General features: G+C 34.6%; 2 protein-coding genes across 3 annotated transcripts in view; both read left to right on the top strand.

Moving 5' to 3' along the window:
- Positions 1–20470, top strand: part of LOC129939833 (zinc transporter ZIP13 homolog) — a 35645-nt gene extending 15175 nt beyond the window's left edge. For both annotated transcript variants that reach the window (XM_056047998.1, XM_056047996.1), the window contains 5 exons: positions 14552–14982; positions 19047–19157; positions 19227–19628; positions 19686–19841; positions 20016–20470. In XM_056047998.1, the coding sequence (XP_055903973.1) occupies positions 14766–14982; positions 19047–19157; positions 19227–19628; positions 19686–19841; positions 20016–20194 (1065 nt within the window). In that variant the 5' untranslated portion in view covers positions 14552–14765 and the 3' untranslated portion in view covers positions 20195–20470. The remainder of the gene's footprint in view (positions 1–14551; positions 14983–19046; positions 19158–19226; positions 19629–19685; positions 19842–20015) is intronic.
- On the top strand, positions 1727–6919 carry LOC129953635 (uncharacterized). The gene has a single exon (XM_056066879.1). It carries the CDS (start codon positions 1727–1729, stop codon positions 6917–6919), a length of 5193 nt encoding a protein of 1730 aa, XP_055922854.1.
- Positions 20471–20996: the final 526 nt, after the last annotated feature.

The raw sequence follows: 20996 nt of genomic DNA, 5'->3' as shown, positions 1-20996 counted from the left end.
TAATAAAAAAGAGGTATATATTTATAAAAATATACATATATTTGTCAGGTTATAAAGAACAGCAATATATAACGCTATATTCACTAAAAAATACAAATGAATGGAAACAGAATTTACAAGTTTTCTTTAAATATAAAATTACATTAAAAATCGGCATCTTCATGTTCAGATTGGTTTACTGACTCTGTGTTTGGGTCAGCAGGTAATAAAAGTTTAACCGTTTCAGGTAGAAATGAGTTACATTCTTCCCTGGAAAACTTTCTGGCAAAGTTTAGCCGGTGCAGCTTCTTTCGATAGCTGTCCAATTGGAAGCAGTGAACTTTTTATGATTTGGCTTCCATGTACTAATATCTTGTGCATAGTCGCCGTCAATCGGTGCCAACAATACTGTTCTACTCGTACATACAATTTTGCTGTGTTGAATGCATTGTTCAGATCAGAATAATAATCTAAACAGAGCTTAAGAAAACTCTTGTACATGATTATATTTTGAAGTGTAGATGTCTCTTTCATTATACCAAATTAATTTGTTTAAATCGGAAGCCACATCTCTATATTTCTTTTTCTGTATCCTTCTTCTTGATTCAACCTTCAACAGAGTAAGACCTACCTAAGAAATAAAAATTGTTAAAACTACCACAACGATTCTTTTATTTCATCGTAATCATTAAGCAACCAGCGGGGATATATCATATCCCAACATTTGGTCCTACGAACCGTATAATATATTCGTATATTTATTCATCCATCAACGAGATATCAAAATTCTTGCTTATAAATTTATCAACCATTACATTCAACAAGACAAGAAAAATCATCTCTAAATCAACTATCGAGTTCTTGGAATCACACATTAACCCACATGCTTCTTCGAACAAAACCATCAAACAGAAAACAACTTGCTTCGAAGTGGAACACCAGCTCTCCATCAACCATCAACCTGATAAAAACTCAATTCGTTCATCAATTTGTCTTAATAAGCATCTGAAGATCATTGTGCAAAGATCTCCAAATTTTGTTAACGAGAAAAAGCAAACTCTACTCTATGAACCATCATCAGTGTTGAAATCTACAAGCAATTCCCTTAATTGCTCACAATCGTCATTCACCCAAGCCCTGATCAGTGCATCAAATCTGTCATCATCTTGCTCCACCACCGCCGCAATCAATTTAATCTGCTCTACGATCATCGCCTCGCACCTTGCTTCACAAGCTGACCACACAATTGAAAAGATCACAATTGCAGAATCAGCATAATCACAACGCCTCTCACTTTCATCGCACACCGTTCACCATTATCAGTCATTATCAGCTACTCAACAACAACCGATCTTAACCTGCGATCATTATCAGAGTTATTTCTTTTATGAAGACAGCTTTAAAAGAAAATAAAAGAAAAAAAAAATCAACACCACTTTTATCATCGAACAGCTCAAGGGAGATTAGTAAATTGCGAGAATCATCATAAAAACTTCATAAACAGGTGCGTGCTTTATTTAAATTCAGTGCATTTATATTAAATCTATATTTAAAAAGCATTTTTATTTTATAAAAGCCCTTTGCGCTTTAAAAAGTAATTGATTTTTACACATATTTGATAGTGTTTTGATCCGAAAGTTTAAGTGCTGGTTCTGCATAAAGTTTGACAACATCGTTTCCTTTAAGTTAGATAAATTTTGTACGTTTTCGCGCCCATAACTTTGAGGTTAGAAGTTTTCTGAAAAGTATGACTATGCTAGCTAATTTTATTGTTGTTGCTGACCAATTGGTTCAATTTCAATCTTCCTATCAGGAACTTCCTATTGTGGACAAATCCATTACCTACTTAGAAACCTCTAAGGAGGAATTAAAGATAATTTGGTCAAATATTAAATCATGCTATAGTGCTTGTGTAGCAGAAGATGATCAGGAAAACATAGAATCTATTAAAGCTAAATATAGGACTTCGTCAAATACATATATAACTATTCTAAGTGAAATTATAGACGAATGCAACAAATTGAAACTGATCAAAGAAGACGAGGAAAAACTAAGGTTGAATGCGATTTCAAACAACAATAATCCGTGTATAAAAGTTCCGCCTTGTGACACAGAGATTTTCTTTGGAGATTATCTGACTTGGCCCTCGTTTCGTGACATGTTCACTGCGGTATATATAAACCATCCGAAACTTTGCGCGGTTCAAAAACTCTTTCATCTCCGTGCGAAGACAAAAGGCGAAGCTTATAGTATAGTTTCGAAATTTCCCCTTACAGAAGAAAATTTTGAATTGGCCTGGAAGGCACTTTCTGATCAATATGAAAATCGCAGAATCTTAGTAAACAATCAAATAAAAACTCTTTTTAACCTTCCTGTTTTAACAGCTGAATCTGGCAAAGATATAAGAGATTTACAAAGGAATATTAATGACTGCTTGTCGATTTTAAAGGCCCATCATCTGTCGATAGACTCTTGGGACCCTATTCTGGTTTACCTCTGCTCAAATCGACTTCCTGAAAGTACACTTTCTTTATGGGAGCAGGTAATTAAAAGTCCACGTGATATTCCCAAGTGGGATGAGATGGATACTTTCCTTACTAATAGGTACAGGGCACTAGAAACCGTATCCGATCTTAAGTTTTCTTCAAAACCTAAAGCCCAAACTTACAAACCGCAATCTTCTCAGCTTAATCAAAAACAAAGGCATAAGGCTTTTCATACAAAAATTTATAACTTTAGCTGCAAATTGTGCCAAGATTCTCACCCTCTTCGACTGTGTCCTAAGTTTTTAGAAATGAATGTAGATGAAAGGATTTCTAAAGTTGTCGCTTTAAAATTTTGCCAAAATTGTTTATCGCCTTCTCACGAAGTTAAAACTTGTAAAAGCAATTATCATTGCACAGTGTGTAAAAAGAGGCATCATTCACTCTTACACAACTCACATGTTCAAACTCAGTCCGTTTTATCAACTTCTACCCCCGAATTTAAACCACAACCAATACAGTCTACTGCACCTATCAGTTCTCATCAAGTTAATTCTAGTTTTGCTCAAAACAATCAACGAATCCTTTTGGCCACAGCCTTGATTAATATCTTTCATTTAGGAAATACGCACACTTTACGAGCGCTTATTGATAGTGGCTCAGAAGTAACATTATTATCTGAAGAGACTCAACGAAAATTAAGATTGCCAATAAAACCAATTCAAGCACAGATTACAGGTATGAGTACCGTTGTTACTGCACATTCTACAAAACTGTGCACCCTCTGCATCGGGTCTAAGTATATACCATCTTTTACATTAAGTGCAAACGCAATTGTATTGGAAAAACTAACCGATGATTTGCCCTCGTGTTTAATACTTCCTGAAGAAGTTACAGATCCTCTCGATTTCAATCTTGCAGATCCATATTTTTATGAGAGCTCTAAGATAGATATAGTCATAGGTTCTGACTTATACCCTTCAATTATTAGCGAAGGTGTCAAACGTGACATTTTCGGATCACTTATTGCTCAGAATACCATATCTGGCTGGGTACTTTCCGGTCCACTTAGGCACGAAAGACTCAAATGCAATACAACTATTCTATCTCATTTTTATGAAACTTCAATCGATGAACAAATCTCAAAATTTTGGGAGATCGAAGAGATTCCTGACAAACCAATTCCTTCTCATGAAGATGAAATTTGCGAACGTTTGTATTCTGAGACAACAACCAGAAACGCTAAAGGTCGTTATATTGTACGCCTTCCATTTAAAAACTCAATTTCAACCCTCGGACATTCAAGAAACATTGCTCTAAAGCAATTTATTCGCATGGAAAATTCGTTAAAAAAAAATCCAGAGTTTCATGGAAAATATAATGAGGTCCTTGAAGAATATGCCACATTAGGGCATATGAAGTTTGTTCCATCTGAGGAACTTATAAAAAACAACCAAATCTGTTCTTATTATCTACCACACCATTCTATAATAAAGGCTGATAGTACCACAACCAAGATCAGAGTCGTTTTTAATGCTTCTAGCGTATCAACTAATGGAACTAGTCTCAACGACATATTATATACAGGGCCATCCTTACAAAGTAACCTCATGACTCTTATTTTAAAATGGCGGTTTTACCAATTTGTTTTCAACGCGGACATCGAAAAGATGTACCGCCAAATACTTGTCCATCCCGAAGACACTACATACCAAAGAATTTTATTCCGTAGATCGGGGGATAGCAATATTGAAGACTGTGAGCTTAAGACCGTTACCTTTGGTGTTAACTGCGCGCCTTATTTAGCTATTCGTACACTCTTACAATTGGCAGATGACGTGCAACAAACTTTTCCTCTCGCTTCTGCTATCCTTAAAAATGAATTTTATGTTGACGATGCTCTGTCCGGAGCCCATGACATTGCAACTGCTTTAGAGGCACAACGTCAACTCTCTGAAGCTTTAAGTTCAGCTGGATTTTCTTTACGGAAATGGACATCAAACTGCGCAGATTTGATTAAGCGTATTCCTGCTTCAGATCGTTATGATCAAGATTTTCTTAAATTAGAAGATAGAAGCATTTCTAAAACACTTGGAATCAAGTGGAATGCGAAGTCCGATTCTTTTCATTTCTCCTTCCAAGCATTGAAGGAAGATTATCTTTTAACCAAAAGAGCAGTTCTCTCGATAATTTCGAGACTTTTTGATCCCGCAGGATGTTTAGCTCCCATAATCATCACTGCGAAAATCATAATGCAGCAAATTTGGCGTGATGGGACGTCCTGGGACACACCCCTTGTGCCCCTAACGTGTCACCGCTGGAAGGTCTTCTTCGCTAATCTTCCTGAGATAAGCAATATTCAAGTACCTCGATGGATAGATTACAAACCAGCAATTCCAATCCAAATTCATGGATTTTCTGACGCCTCCGAGCAAGCTTATTCAGCAGCCTTTTACATACGAGTCCAGCATAGCGAAAACAGTTGGTCTTGTCATCTTTTATGCTGCAAAAGCAAAGTTGCTCCAGTAAAACAGTTGGCTCTGCCAAGGCTTGAACTATGTGGGGCCGTCTTATTATCTAACCTTTATAAAAAGGCTATAACTGAACTTGCCTGTTCACAACATGAATTATTTTTATGGACAGATAGCTCTATTGTATTGTCATGGCTAAACAAACCACCATATACATGGAAAACCTTTGTTGGCAATAGAGTTTCACAAATTCAAACAAATACTCCCAACGCAAAATGGAACCACGTTCGATCAGTGGATAATCCAGCTGACCTACCAACACGCGGCTTATCTCCCAAGGAACTTCAGTCGAGTAACTTATGGTGGCATGGACCATCATGGCTCTGTCAATCTTCATATGAGTGGCCTAAATCTGAACTAAACCACATTGAAAACATTAATCTTGAAGAAAGACCTTTGAAATCATACCAAACATCCTTAAAACCGAATGTCGATAACATCGTAGAAAGATTTTCGTCTTGGCCAAAGACCTTACGTGTAGTTTGTTACATACTTAGATTTTTTCAAAGAACCCATGGCCCTCTGAGAAAAAACTTTTCGTACTCATCTCTAATAATAAACCAAGATGAAATAACTAATGCTAGAAATCGACTTATTCGCTTAACTCAATCGATTTATTTTCACGAAGAATATCAAGCTCTTTCAAAAGGTGAACTTATCCCACGGAAAAGTTCCTTAGCTTCTCTTAATCCCATGATAGATCAAAACCAAATAATGCGTTCCAATAGCAGACTAACATCATCCACTCTTTCTTTTAACGAGAAGTATCCAATTATCTTACCTTATCAAGCAAAAATATCACTGCTTCTTGTTGAATTTGTGCATGATATATCACTTCACGGTGGAAATCAACTAGTGGTGCGCTTGATAAGATGTGAGTTTTGGATACCAAAAATTAAAAATCTGGTGAAAAAACATATTAAGTCCTGTAAAGAATGCATTATCCACAAAAAACAAACGCAAAGTCAGATTATGGCTGCACTACCCCTTGAAAGAACCCAAATCTCATCACCTTTTACTGTCACGGGCTTGGATTTTGCAGGCCCCTTTTTAATAAAAAGTTTCGCTGGACGAAACTATCGAACCACGAAAGGGTATGTCTGTCTCTTCGTATGCTTTGCTACCAAAGCAATACATCTGGAAGCTACAAGTGACTTGACGTCCCAAGCATTTTTAGCGGCCTTGAATAGATTCATTGCGCGACGAGGTATCCCTAAGACGATATATTCAGATAATGGAACAAACTTAGTGGGAGCCAGTAAAATTCTGGCAAACGATTTTAAGAAATTCATTACTTCTCTTTCTCCAGAAGTTTCACGGCAATATAAAAATAGAAATCTTGAATGGAAATTCATTCCCCCCGGTGCACCTCATATGGGGGGTTTATGGGAGGCTGGGGTAAAAAGCTTCAAGCTTCACTTTAGGAAAGTTGCAGGTACTAATAAGCTTACTTTTGAAGAGTTTTCGACTCTTCTTACCAGAATTGAAGCTTGCTTAAACTCCAGGCCCATCTCCTCCATATCAGAAAATGCAACCGACATTCCTCCATTAACTCCAGGTCATTTCCTCAGAGGAGGACCTCTATTAACTCCTCTAGAACCTGCTTCAGATGAAAGCTCCCTAAGCTGTGTTAAACGATGGGAAAAGGTTCAAGTTTTGCATCAACAATTCTGTCAACGATGGAAAAACGAATATTTAAAGGAAATGAACAAAAGATATAAGTGGAAATTTCCCAACAGAAATATAACAATCGATGATCTAGTTGTCATAAGAGATGAAAATCTTCCCCCAAATGAATGGCGTTTAGGTCGAGTAGTTAAGGTCCATCAGGGATCAGATAGTCGAGTACGTGTCGTGGATATAAGAACTCAGAATGGAGTTATAACCCGTCCAATAGTGAAACTTTGTGTATTACTACCATCTTAAAAGACTTCAATCAATTTCGCGTAACATATTATAATTGGAGAATTTGTATATTGCACTGATTTTGAATATCGCTAGCCTCCTTATATTGTCTTTATGTTATATTTAATTATATTACAAAAAATTGTGTACTATTCAAAACTTATAATAATTGTAATTTTAGATAATCATTTATTATAATTAGTAAGGGGTACTTCCGAACATTTTTTTTCTCTTTATTTAATTTTTATTTTGAATTTTGTTTAAACTTTTGATGAATTGTATATATCTTACAGCCGTTGCTGCAAGGCGGCCGGTAATGTTCAGATCAGAATAATAATCTAAACAGAGCTTAAGAAAACTCTTGTACATGATTATATTTTGAAGTGTAGATGTCTCTTTCATTATACCAAATTAATTTGTTTAAATCGGAAGCCACATCTCTATATTTCTTTTTCTGTATCCTTCTTCTTGATTCAACCTTCAACAGAGTAAGACCTACCTAAGAAATAAAAATTGTTAAAACTACCACAACGATTCTTTTATTTCATCGTAATCATTAAGCAACCAGCGGGGATATATCATATCCCAACATGCATACTTATCACATTTTTCATCATCAATTTTATAGTTTTTAAAATAATCTTGAATCTGTAAATCAATTCAAAGTTAATACCTGTGATGTCTGAAGCCAATTCGGGGTTTTCAAAAAACCTACGGCTTGTGTTGCCATCATTAGTGCTGCCAAATTTGGCCTTTGGCATGTCAATGAGCAAACCGGTTTCATTTCGAAACCTCTCCTGAATTTCCAACTTCTTTTGGGCTTCGTTCGTTCGTTTTTCGTTCCCTGTATTTTTTTACTGGCAGTTTATACGAAAGGTGTATAAAGCTTTCGAAAATTTCCGGGGGTGTAGTACTGACAAGCCGAATTCCAAAGCTTGAGGGTTTACACTATTTTTCTTCGATAGGTCATTTAAGGTTTTCGAAGAAGCTCCACAGATGTGGCACTGGGATGTTGACTTTGTGTCTGTGGCTGCGTTGCACACCTTTCCGTCAATTATACTCATTTTGAATTGGTGCCCGAACGAAAACTTCTCTTCATTCAACGTAACTACTGTTTTGTTTAGTTGCTTAATGGACTTAATGGACCGTTCTTTCTTTTACAAATAGGACGACAAAACCTTGACGAAGAAGGAGTTGGACTCTGCCAAACGATTTTACTGCCTTCTTTTCCACAAACAATGCGCAAAGGCACAAAGGAACTCATACAAATGTTGGAATCGGAATCAGTCTCATTATCGTAACTTTGTTTAAATTTGTATTGCTGAGAACCGTCACAACCCGATTTGCAGATTATCATTAACTACTTCCTTTCCTGCTCGTTAAGCCGGATTATCACATCTTCTAGGTATTTTGATAATCGTGTTACGGTTAGATCGATTAGGCACTGTAGATTACTTAGGAATTCTTTCGGTGGATAGCACTCTTGTTTGGCTTTCAAAACAAGATCAGAGCAAGGGAAATATTTTGGAGTTGTTGCTCTTACTATCTCATACTGTCGTCTCGTAAGACGAGCTTCAACAAACATTTTAAGTGCTTGCAGAGGAGTCAATTAAGGTACTTCATCGTTGTTGGTAACTCTACTGTAGGCTTTTCTATATTTTCTAGCCCTTGTTGGTGAGATCGTAATATCTTTAAGCATTTTCGAGGCGGTCCTATGTCCTGTTGTCTGCAACACAGATGTAGTTTAACTTCATCACCTACGGTACGGAGGCCCTTATTTCTTCCGTTTTTCTTTTACTACGCTCACTTAGTTCTCCAAAAGACTGATTTAATGGGAATCTCGAATGTTCCCTCTAACCATGATTGGTTTATTTTCAGGAAAATATCTTGGTATTTATTTGCCTTTGCCCATCGTTGCTTAATTTGTGATTTTACATAAGAAATTTTTTTAAAAGTGGTCCCCACAGTTTGTAATAAGGAACAGACCGTAAATGTTAAACTCAGCTCTCGAAAATGTTTATGGATCAGTTCGTAAAGCAACACGGTCTTGTAGTTTTCAAAATCACACCATTGCTGTTTGGGATTAAAAGTATTTTCGGAGGGTCCCTAAAATCAAACCTATTTTAGAAGCACATTGTCATGAAAAGAACTAGATATGTATTTTAAAGTATTTTTCAATTCCTCTCGAGAATCAACAAACACCAAGTCGAATGTCATAATTTGAATTTGATATTTTTTAAAGAGTTTGGCACTGTCAAACGTAAACGTTCTGAATTATTCTTTAAAAAATGGTTTTTACATATATGTTAAATCAATACTATATTAAATCATTTATTTTTTTAAATCTGTGGAGCATAAGTTCAAAATGTATTAAGAATGACTCCGCTTTATTTAAAGTTTCTGTATAATCTAGTTTACGAACCGGTTCACTTTTATTTTTTTTAAACTTAATATATTTATGCAAAACATTATCAACAAAGGGTTAATGATCTCATATGCTCTTGCAATTCACATACTAAGATGATATCTACTTTAAATATTCAAAACAACTAACTATTAAACAAGCTTATCATAAATCAATTGAATTTAGTCTTAAATCTTAATGACTTTTGAGTGGCCACTTGTAACGTGTGCAACCATTTCAAGCCCTCAGCTATTATCTATCACTGGTTTTGTTTTGTTGTTTTATTATATAATTTAATTTGCACTGTCAGATAGACAGTCTATCTATCTAGTTACTAGGGGTTCAATGCCATGCCCCAAGAAGAAGGACAACCGGCTTAAAATCATATTCATCATAATTTAAACAGTCAAAAAAGGATTGAATGTGTCTAAGAATAGAAAAGAATTTTAAGTAAACATCATTCTCCAAAGTATAGCAAAAGATTACCGAAATTTGTGGTTTTTTTCGTCTGTCTATATAAAATTATTGTGGGAGACACTATTATTAATCTTATCATTCAAAAACATAAGCATACGTTTTTGATAAGGTACGTCAAAAAGGCATCAGTCGTTGGGAACACACAAAATAAAAATAAAAACAAAAACACCACCAGCTGGTATCGGATTGAAAAGGTTTGACTTTCACAGTCAGTGTTTAGCCATCCATTGAGGAAGTTGTTCCAAGTAAAATTACTTATGTGTTTTTCTTCTTTTCTTTCTTAATTTTTATATTTTGCATTTCTTTTGTTTTATGCAACAATTTGTTGCAAGTTGTTGCTGGAAAACGAAAAAGGTATAATCAAAGAGAAATCTACATTGTTTTTCACTCTCATTTCCTGCTGCAGTTACGGCCGGTGTTTCAAAGTGCAGTTCAAGTTTATTAAATTTGCCTGTGATTCCAAATTGACTTAAACGTCATGTTAAACTATAAGAAAAGACGTTGGAAATGTATTTTAGATAAAATATTGAAATATCATATGCGATCTCTTAAATAGTGCCGCAAAAGCTTTGTGTTTGATGCAAGCTTTTTATATTTAATTTATCTTTTTTTAAACCAGTTTCAAAATATTAAAAAAATGTGATATTAAATTTTAAACATTCTGAAATCGTCAATTTCGGTCTTTAAAAAATATTTTAAAAATAAAAAAAGCTTGTTTTTATTTTTTTAAAAATATTTAAATTTTAGAATAGTTACCTTAAATCTACTTCTAATTTTTTTCGTATAAGGTGCAAAGTTTGGTTTTCTTTTGATTTTGATCAAATTTTAATCAATTTTACATTTTTATGAAATACAAAAATTCTAAAAATTTACCTGAAAGAGTCAGTGAAAGCTTTTTGAAGTGTTGCCATAGTAACCAAAAATTACTGTTGTTTGTTAATGATATAATTTTTGAAAAGCTTTCGGCAAATTTACGTAACGTATACATAACTAAGCCTTAGTGATAAAATAACAACTAAACGGACATTAATATACAATTCTGATTATGAAAGTTCTAATACTGTCAAAAAATACCTATTGATGATTGTGATTTTGGCAAATTAACTTTTGAAAGCTTTATTTTAAAAGTGATTTTTAAGTCATTGCTTAAAATACCTTAGCCTTATAGATAAAACAAAATAAAATATGTAATAAATATACAAACAAATTAAATTAAAAAAACCATCAAAAACAAAGTACAGAATCACAAATGTTCAATTTCAAAAAGCTGTAAAGCTCTTATGAAAACAACAACAATCTAACTTCATACATAGCAACTATATATCAACATTTTATAAATAAGCTGTGATTAGATTTGATAAACTTCGATACAGTTTTTAAACAATCATAAAAACTGGCACATTACGTAATGTAGAATTTTTATAAGAAATGTTTCAGTCTCCAGTTAGGTAGGTGGCGCTCTAATCAGGGACAATTTTATTACAAGAAATCAGTTGCTATGCAAACGTCAGTGAGGGCAAAATTAGCTCTCCCACTTTTGTATCCTAAGCTTTTCAAAATTAATATATTTCCAAAATAATTTTTAAGGCTTAGACAGTCTAAGACTTTTAGTAATAATATTTTTTTTTTTTAATTGTATCGGTTATTTACGGTTTTATTAAAAAAAAGTTCATCAAGTATTCTCTAAAATCAAAAATATTGTAAAACTTTCAAAAAAAGCTTTAAAAGTTCCGAATAGTTCATAAGTTCATAATTTATCGATCACCATAGAAGCTTATATTTTCTTATGAGAATAGTAAGTTAATAATATTGTGGTAAAAATTACATTGACACTTTTCACCAGAAACTTTCTAAAATCGAGCATATGTATAAAAATGTGATAAACTTACTTGCTTACGGTGTCGAAGGTTTTCTACAAGAAAATCAGACAAGCACCCGTTGCCCATTTGGACAACCTTTTCAAATACTTCACTGATACTAAGAAGACCAGAAGATTTAAGGAATTGGATTCGCCCTCTCCCATTTTTCGAGAGGGGATTGAGATAAATGTCGTAATACATTGTTGGATGCACCATCGACTTCTTTTATCTTAACACATTTACTTGGATTCTTACATTCGGCTATAATGGCGTTTATCAAGTGTTCTTTATTGAACCCGATGAATCCGGGATTCTTTGAGTGTCTTTATTTTATACCGTTCCGAAGGTGATGATCGTGGTGAAGCACGGCTCTGTTTTGCATATCGTTGTTCCCTTAAGCCTAATTTAGATAAATGGGCAGGTGATTGATGAAGTTCTCGACTCACTTAGATCAGTGTAGAGACATTATGTTATCCTCAAGTATTGAACTTCCCTAAAAATGAAATATAAACCTATGGCATCTTTGGATTGTAGTGCTCCAGCTATTTAGAGTATTTGATAGAGCCTAATAGGTTGTTTCCTGGAATTTCTTCGAGTTCTTCAAGATTATCGAAAAAGTGTCTGCTGGACAGTTGCAAACGATGTGGCCTGTATCGTTTTGCTCTTCTTGATCACTGCAGCCTTTTTACATATCATCGGTGGAAGCCGCATTTTGTTCTTATGGTACTCCAAAAGTTTGCGACCTGTTATTGTGCTCACAAGTAGTCATAAAGATTATTTCTTGCCTAGGTACATAATCGAACGGGTTATAGTTTTGTCTTCTTTTGGTCATAATTTCCAGGCCGGTGCACTGGCTTCAATGCTTTCCCATCTCTACTTGGTGCCTGAATGTACCTTGTTACCAATGACTTGTTTTAGTTCACAGGATGTTGTGTTTATACTCGAGACTATACAGGATTGCTCCAGTGTTTAACCTATTTTCGCCAGCTCATCAGCTCTTTCGTTCCCAGGCACGTCACTGTGGCTTGGTACCCAGCAGGTATATTAGGCTGCTTTCATTATCGCAAAGTGAAAATCAAATCTTTAGCTCCTGATTATGACGGAGACTTTATAATACAAAATAAAACAAAATTGACATTGAAGTGGAAATGCGTGTGGGTTCAAGAAAGCAAACGAAAATTACTTGTATTGTAAATATTAGTATGTGCAATATAATTTTATAATTAATTACTAATAATGTTCTAGTATATATTATTAAATCTACCACTTGAAATGCATTGTTTATCTAATGTACGTGAGTGCCGCTAATTTATTTGATTTTTACTCAAAACGTCAATAAAAAAAAGAAGTAATTCGAGAACGCATAGATTATGCCTGCCCAGAGTGTGAAACAATATAATATAATTATTATCTTCAACGTTTTATTGGTCACGTTTTGACGTTATTAATATTGATCACTTTAGAATTTTAATTCTTCTACAAATAGCAATTATAATAATAATAATAATGCACACAGTTCAGAATTCCTTTTCTGTTTTGTTTTGTTGTACGGCTTGGATAAAAGATTCAGATTGAAGTTTTATGTGAGATAAGAGTGATAGTGATATCTAAATATGATAACTTTGAGTGAGTGAATTTCACATGAACTTGGCGTACTTCAGTTCTTATCTTAAATATCATGGCAAAGTATGAAGAGATATCTTTTAGGCTTTTAATCTTATGAAAAAGTACATATTCTGTTCATATAATCGTGGAAAGGACGTAGAACTGTCATGCTAGAGGTCTTACCATCCCTGCCAGTGCCTCTTGCGAGGAATTGACAAATCATCAAAGAGTAATTCTTGTCGTGCAAAGTGCTTTCTCAAATAAGCTGTTCGGATTTACGTCGCTGCATCCCTGACATTACTCGCACATAGGAATGGTTGACAGTTGTAAGTCACTAGGCCCTCAATGAACTGTTGAGCTGGATAATTTATTTGTTTGATCTCTTAGCTCTTATGGCAGTGCTCAGGGTGTATTGAATGGGAAACCCAACGCATTAGGATTTGCGACTGGATGACTTCGACTTGCAATTTGGGTAGACAGAAGGACTTGTTGAAGAAGACTAAGTTTTCGAAGCCATAACCAAGATTCCTTATGATCGAAAGACACAACTTCTGGAATGATAAGTAACCTTCGAATTGGGTCAGAATCATCACATATTAATTTAAAAATATTATTAATGTATGATAAATACAAAGTAATAAATATCTACCTTTTTTTTGAAGTGCATTAACTTCAGACGTTTGAGCTATTGAGTGAGGCAGAGAAAAATTAGATAAGAATACATTGTTGGAAATAATGATAAATTATATAATTGTAAAAATATTTGATTGTTTTTCATTTGGAACTTTTTTTCTTGATATATATTTTTTAAGAAATAATAATAAATGTATTCTCGTCATAAGAGGAAGGATATTATATGAACCAAGAAAATAATTTTATCGAAAAGGGGGTTTTATTTAAGATAACATACTTAAATGGTTATGAATCTTATAAAGTAAAAAAGAAAAACCGTGACTAACCAAAAAAAAAATATGTTATAGAAAACCCCGTCTTCATAAAAAATCTACTTCTCTTGAAGTGGTGGCGCCTATTTTTATTAAGTCATTAAAGTACACTTCTCATAAGTCCAGTATGCCGGTAATAAGATTTCCCTTTTTCCTACAATTTGTTGAGCTTGGTGTATGCGGTGTCAAGTTACGGAAGGATTATTTGAACTTCCGCACCAGGTCGTAGACCTCGCTCATAGATCAAGTACTTGTTCCAGGCTGAATTTGTCTGTATATGAATCGATACCACTTTAACTCTTTTCTAGAATTTTATTTTTGAATATATGTAACTAATTTATTTTTACTTTTCTTTTCTTTACAGACCGCTGAAGAAAGTTAAGCTTCATCAAACACCAAATACTTCATAGGTTCTGCAAAGCGAGATTTTATGAGATATATCATGACAAGGATATCATAAAAACTCTGTTTTAAAACTTCCATTTCTTTTAATTACAAATATTTATTTTATTGTGATAGTAATAAATCTAAATCGAGGTGCATTAATAAACAATTTACAATTTAATCTAACAAAAAAAATGAATAACTCAACAAGTTTCCTCGATGACCAAATTGTGTATTTATACACACAATTGGTAAACTCATATATGCCAGACTTTGTTAAGTCATTCGAATATACACCATGGGTCTTCTCATTGCTGGGATCTGTTGTAATTGGCTTAGCTGGAATATTACCATTGATCATTATACCATCACAGGATGAATCAAAAGAAAAGAAAGGCGACTACAAAGACCGTAAGTATATTTTTCTTGATAATGATAAATGTAAATAATTATATACAAATTCCTTGTTTTCTGAGTTTTCATCATCATCAAGTTCCTTACCATCGTACATACCCCTGAATTATTATCGTTTTATGTGGACTGATATCATTGTTAACTACTCGTATATAGATTAAAATTTCTATTATTAATTATTTTCTTGTTAGTCACACGACAAAAACAATCAAAAAAAAAAACATCAGCAGGGAAAGATGTCTACCAGTTCAAATATGGCACCAAGTTCTATGTTAATGGCCGTGTTGTTATCATAATTTGCACACGTAATTATTGAAACTGAGATTTTATAGGTTTCATGATAGCTTTTTATTATGAGAGCATACATAAATATTAGAACTACATTCTTTATCACCTTCATATCTATAGATTTTTGATTTAGGAACTTAGTTAAAAATAATACATACATGATTGTGATCAGGAAAAAATGTAAACAGATTTAATCGTTAGCGACTCTGTCTCAAAAGTTTCCGCTAATAATTGTTGGGCGGAAACGGCTCGATAGTTTTGTTTATTTAGTCGTGGCTTAGCATATCTTACTAAATCATAAAGCGAGATTACAGGTGACCGATATTTCGACTTATGAATGAAAGATTTAAGTGATCTGTGACCTAGTGATTTATTATGCTCTCTTCTAGAACTAGATTCTTCCTTTAATTTTATAGTACTTTATCTTTGTTTACCTCTTTTAGAAACAAAGTTATATGGGGTACCACTTAAAAATGTTTCCTTCTTTCATCCTACATAGTTTAGTCAATTTATATGAGACGTCTTTGTATAGTTTAACCCCGGCTAATTGGGAACAACAACTAAAACGACTACTCTTAGTTGTAACGGTCTAAAATTAATAAGAGGTCTCCTCTTAGCATCTTAAGCCATAGAGTTTCGCACCCAAAGCTACAAGCGTCTTGGTCTACACCAACCTAAAAGAACAAATAGAAGTATCCTCTCTTAAAACACTACAAATGCTTAGGCTTAAAAGAACAAATTTGTAGAACAATATTAATCTATTTATTCATTCATACGCCAATAATGTTAAGGTGTCGATTCAGTTTAACGTAGCCATTGAGTAGGATTATGACTATTCTAAGGTTGTCTTTGTAGTCCTTGAGACGCTTTTGGTTATAAATCCCATGTTATGATCTTACATGTCTAGCTTTTTAGAGTATTTCATATTTTAATCCTTTTTCACCTCATAATTTTTGATTTTTTGGTAGTCACTTTTCCACGATAGTGTTCGGAGTCTATCAGGAGAGTTTTTGCACCTATTTTTACTAATATATATATGTTGTCCGGCTGCAAGTACAGCAGCGCTCTAACTCCTCCTGGAGCATAGGGCAGGCTATCACCTATCCCGATTCACCGCAACTGACCTCAGCTGTGGCCACGATTGAATACCTTGAGACCGAGCCTCCTTCAAAACTGATGACCTCCAAGTTGTCTTTGGTCTTCCAACGCATCTATTTCCCTGGGGATTCCATTGGACGCCATTTCCGTTGCATGATGTCTACGTCCAATTTTTTCTGTCCGTTCTTATTCCACAGCTCAACGTTAGAAATGGTTTTCGGCCACCAGATCTTCAGAATAGAGCGCAGACAACGGTTAACGAAGGCTTGTAGTCTGCTCGAGATGTTGGCAGAGCATTTCCATGTTTCAGATGCATATAGCAGCACTGATTTGACGTTGGATTCGAAGAGTTTCAACTTGGTGCGTAGCGATATTTTGCTAGAGTTCCACACAGGACAAAGGATTCCAAATGCACTACAGGCTTTCTTTATTCTACTATTAACATCCAGTTCCGTTCCGCCATCGAGAGCTATAAAACTTCCCAGATAATTAAACTGCTCAACTTTCTCTATGGTCCCCTGCCTTAGAATAACTTGTGTGCTTTGGCTCGTGGTCATTACTTTGGCCTTATTTGTGTTAAACCTTAAGTCAGCCACTTCTCCATTTAATGCAGTGAATGACACATCTGATTTAAGCCTGCCGTGTTGTTAGCCATGAGACATATATCGTCAGCATAATCTATGTGGCTAAGCTTGTCAAACAGACTCCATTGGATACCGTGTCTTTCATTTGTACCCACCGTGGCAGTCATCACATCGTCAATCGCCAGCAAAAACAGAATTGGTGACAGGACATATCCTTGTCTCACTCCTTGACGTACATCGAAGGAGTCAGAAAGCTGTCCATTGTGCAACACAAAACTTTGCTTTGTTGTACGATTCTTTAATAACAGCGACAATTTTCTCAGGGATTCCTCGCGCAATAAGCGATCTCCAGATGCATTCACGATTGGCCCGATCAAACGCCTTCTCAAAACCTACAAACTTTAGGTACAGTAGTGACTGGTACTCAGATGATTGTTCGAGTATGATTCGCAAGGTGTTAATGTGGTCGACGCACGATCGGCCACTGCGAAACCCCTCTTGCTGAATATTGAGGGTAGCCTCGATCCTGGACTTAATCCTTTCGAAAATAAAAGTTGCCATTAACTTCGGAAAAACGGACAGAACTGTGATACACGCCAGTTATTACAGTTTTTGAGGTCTTCTTTCTTTGGTAACTTTACAATAACTCCATCCTTCCAGTCCCTTGGATAAGTTTCACTCTCCCAGACAGTCTGCACGAGTTTAAGCAAAATACGGGAAGCTGCCTCAGGGTCTGCTTTTAGGAATTCTGCGTGAATATCATCAAGTCTAGCTGGTTTGGTTTTCTTTAGAAGATGATCGCATTACTTATATCTGAACTTGTTGGGGGACTGGTATCAATACCCCTAGAAGATCTGCGCATGTAGTTCAATTGTGGATTTTTACTAAGGAGCCTTCCAATTCTTTTTCCTAAACCTCGTCTTTTGGTCTCCACACCTTCTACATAATCAGATTAGTTTATACAAATTGTATTCATGTGTTGTGATACCAATCAATAGAAAAAATTGAAGCGTATTAAGTTGTTATTTTAGCATTCCCGAAATCCAGGGATCTTCAAGATCTGAATATCTCCCTGCTTACGGTTCCGCAAAAGATTTAGTTAATGTTCCCATTTATTTTCTTTAGAAAATAAAAATAATATCTACCGTTTGTCTTGGATAAGGCAGTGCCTACTTTTTCATTTATTACAATTCCCTTGATATCTGCTCATTACTGCACTAGGCTATGTTTGACGGGATGATGCAACATCTCACTCGGATCATTGTGGACCATAGGATTTAAGTAAAGGGCGCCTCCTTGAAAATGTGAATATCAAAATGTTTTATATCGCTAGAATGAGACGTCGAACATGTCGTCGAAAAAGTGTTTTCCTAGAATCATAATTCTTCGTTTGTTACGCTTTGACATTCGCCGAGAAAGTGGAAGATGTCCTCCTCCATCTCCTCGTCTTCGCATCCTCTACATAAATTAGATAATGTTATACCCATTCTGCTCATTTAGGTATCCAATGAGTTGTGACCCCTTAGGATACCTACCAAAAAGGATAACTGAGCTAAGTTTTCATTTACCAAATTGTGGGAAGAACGGTTTTCAGCCGCTTCAGAGACTGCGAGTACTTCTGCTTGAAAGATACTGCAGTAGTCTGGCAGCTTTATTGATCTTTCTAGGGGAGGATTATATGAAAAAATACCATGACCCCTCCTCCGTTTAGGACCCGTCCGTAAACACCGATACATAATTTGTTTTAAGTACCCTGTTTTCCTTTCATTCTTCCTTATTAGGGATTTTCAGCTATTACACTGTATTAGGGGCTAACCGAGGGGAATACATATTTCTATACGGTTAATATAGTCCTTATGGTGCTTAATGTACATGTAGATGTCATTCTTTTAACTTTTTGGCCACTGTACGAAACATTCGTACGTCAATATACGCATTATAGTGACACTTATAAAAATTCTGCTACAGGTCTTAACAACGAGTGTGTTAGTGAAAATTAGACTTTCTGTAGACTTATTTAGTTATCCTTTTAACTTATCTACTAAAAAATGTGTTAATCTTTCAACGTTTCTCTTAATTTTATCTCAACAGCTGCTGAATCAAAGTTTCTTAAAGTACTGCTGAGTTTTGCTGTAGGTGGTTTATTGGGTGATGTATTCCTTCACCTACTGCCTGAAGCTTGGGAAAGCGATACTTCTTCACGTAAGTTCTCATTTCCAAACATAAACAAGGCACAAAAAGTTTAAAACAAACAAAACTTCTAATTTTCAGAATCTGGTCATCCATCAATGCGTAGTGGCCTCTGGGTGCTCTCGGGTATCTTAATCTTCACCATAGTCGAGAAAATATTTTCTGGCTATGCGAATGCTGATGACTCAAATCCACAACCGAAATGTGTTGAAATTGCAAATTGTTTGCTACGCAAGAACGGTGGTAAATTTATAGAAGGACAAACATCTGGTGATTGCACAGGATCGTGTGATATCGAAGATGTGCCAAATGGATGTTTTCTTCGTCAGCGAGAGCAGAAAAATAAAGAACCAACGAAAAAAGTTGCTGGTTATTTGAATTTATTGGCAAATTCGATTGATAATTTTACTCATGGCTTGGCTGTGGCTGGATCGTTTTTGGTTTCGTTTAGACATGGAGTGCTGGCCACTTTTGCCATTCTATGTAAGATAATAATTTATTTGAATTCTAGAGTCAGTTTAATTTTCTTTTGCTTTGCAGTACATGAAATTCCTCATGAGGTAGGAGATTTTGCTATTCTGTTGAAATCAGGCTTTAATCGGTGGGATGCTGCAAGAGCTCAATTATTGACAGCTGGTGCTGGTTTGATGGGAGCGTTAGTAGCAATTGGAGGATCGGGTGTTACATCGGCAATGGGTGAGTTGTGGTATAGTTTTTATAATCTTTTGTGTTCAATTTCAAGAATTTCAAATGAAATCACTATTTAGGACATGATAACCAAATTATCAGTCTTTTTCGATTGTTTCAAACAGCAATGATTCAGTATTATATTTATTTTATTAAAGTGCGTTTGTTTGTTTCTATTTTCAGAGGCGAGAACGTCTTGGATCATGCCATTCACGGCAGGTGGTTTTCTGCACATTGCTTTAGTCACAGTATTACCTGACCTGGTCAAAGAAGAAGATATTAAGGAATCAATCAAACAAATTCTTGCCTTGATTTTTGGCATTGCGTTAATGGCAATGATGACAATTCTCTTTGAATCTTGAACACTCTCAAGTGATAATACACCTCTAAACGTTTCGAGAACAAAACAAAAACAAATATATTCAAAAAGTGCGTGATTCATCACACTTAATCCACGCCTGGAAACTCTAAACACACCAATACTCATTGCTGTATGAGGTGACATGCGTAAAAGTACAAAACAACACAAAATTAACATGAAACATCTTCAAAACTAAAAAAAAAACAATATTTTGGATTCGTATTGCGCATCAGTACTTGTCATTGAATGAATAAACAAAACAAAAACAAAAAAAAAACAAATCCATGAATATTATTAATTTTATTTTTTTTATATAGTTTAAATATAATTTATAAAATAACTTAGTGTTATTTTTTTTCATGCCTGCAGTGTAAATATATAAAATAAAAATAATGTAATGTAATATTTGACATAAGCACAATGAAACCATCATGAGCAACATGGATAAAACAATTATTATTGTATTAAAATAAGTAAGATTAATGTTTAATGTACAAATGTGAAACTAATTAGCATTTGCATTGTGATACAATTAAAAATTACTATACTTTAATAGATGTAGAAATAAAACAAAATATGATAAAATATAAATGATTATTATTATTAGAAAAGAAAAAAAATTAGAAAAATAAAAACAGAATTAAATTTTAATAAACAATGATTTTTATTTATAAAATTATTTCTTTTCGTTAAGATCAAAGAAACCAGAATTTAAAACATTTAGGTAAGAAAGACATTTCGTAAAAAATCTCATACTTAAGCCAAAGGGTTGATATAGTTTTTGTGAATAGCTATTAGAGGTT

This window comes from Eupeodes corollae, chromosome 1 (assembly GCF_945859685.1).
Source record: "Eupeodes corollae chromosome 1, idEupCoro1.1, whole genome shotgun sequence".
NCBI lineage: Eukaryota > Metazoa > Arthropoda > Insecta > Diptera > Syrphidae > Eupeodes > Eupeodes corollae.
The sequence above is the reverse complement of the archived record's forward strand: the minus strand, read 5'-3'. Positions and strand labels throughout refer to the sequence as shown.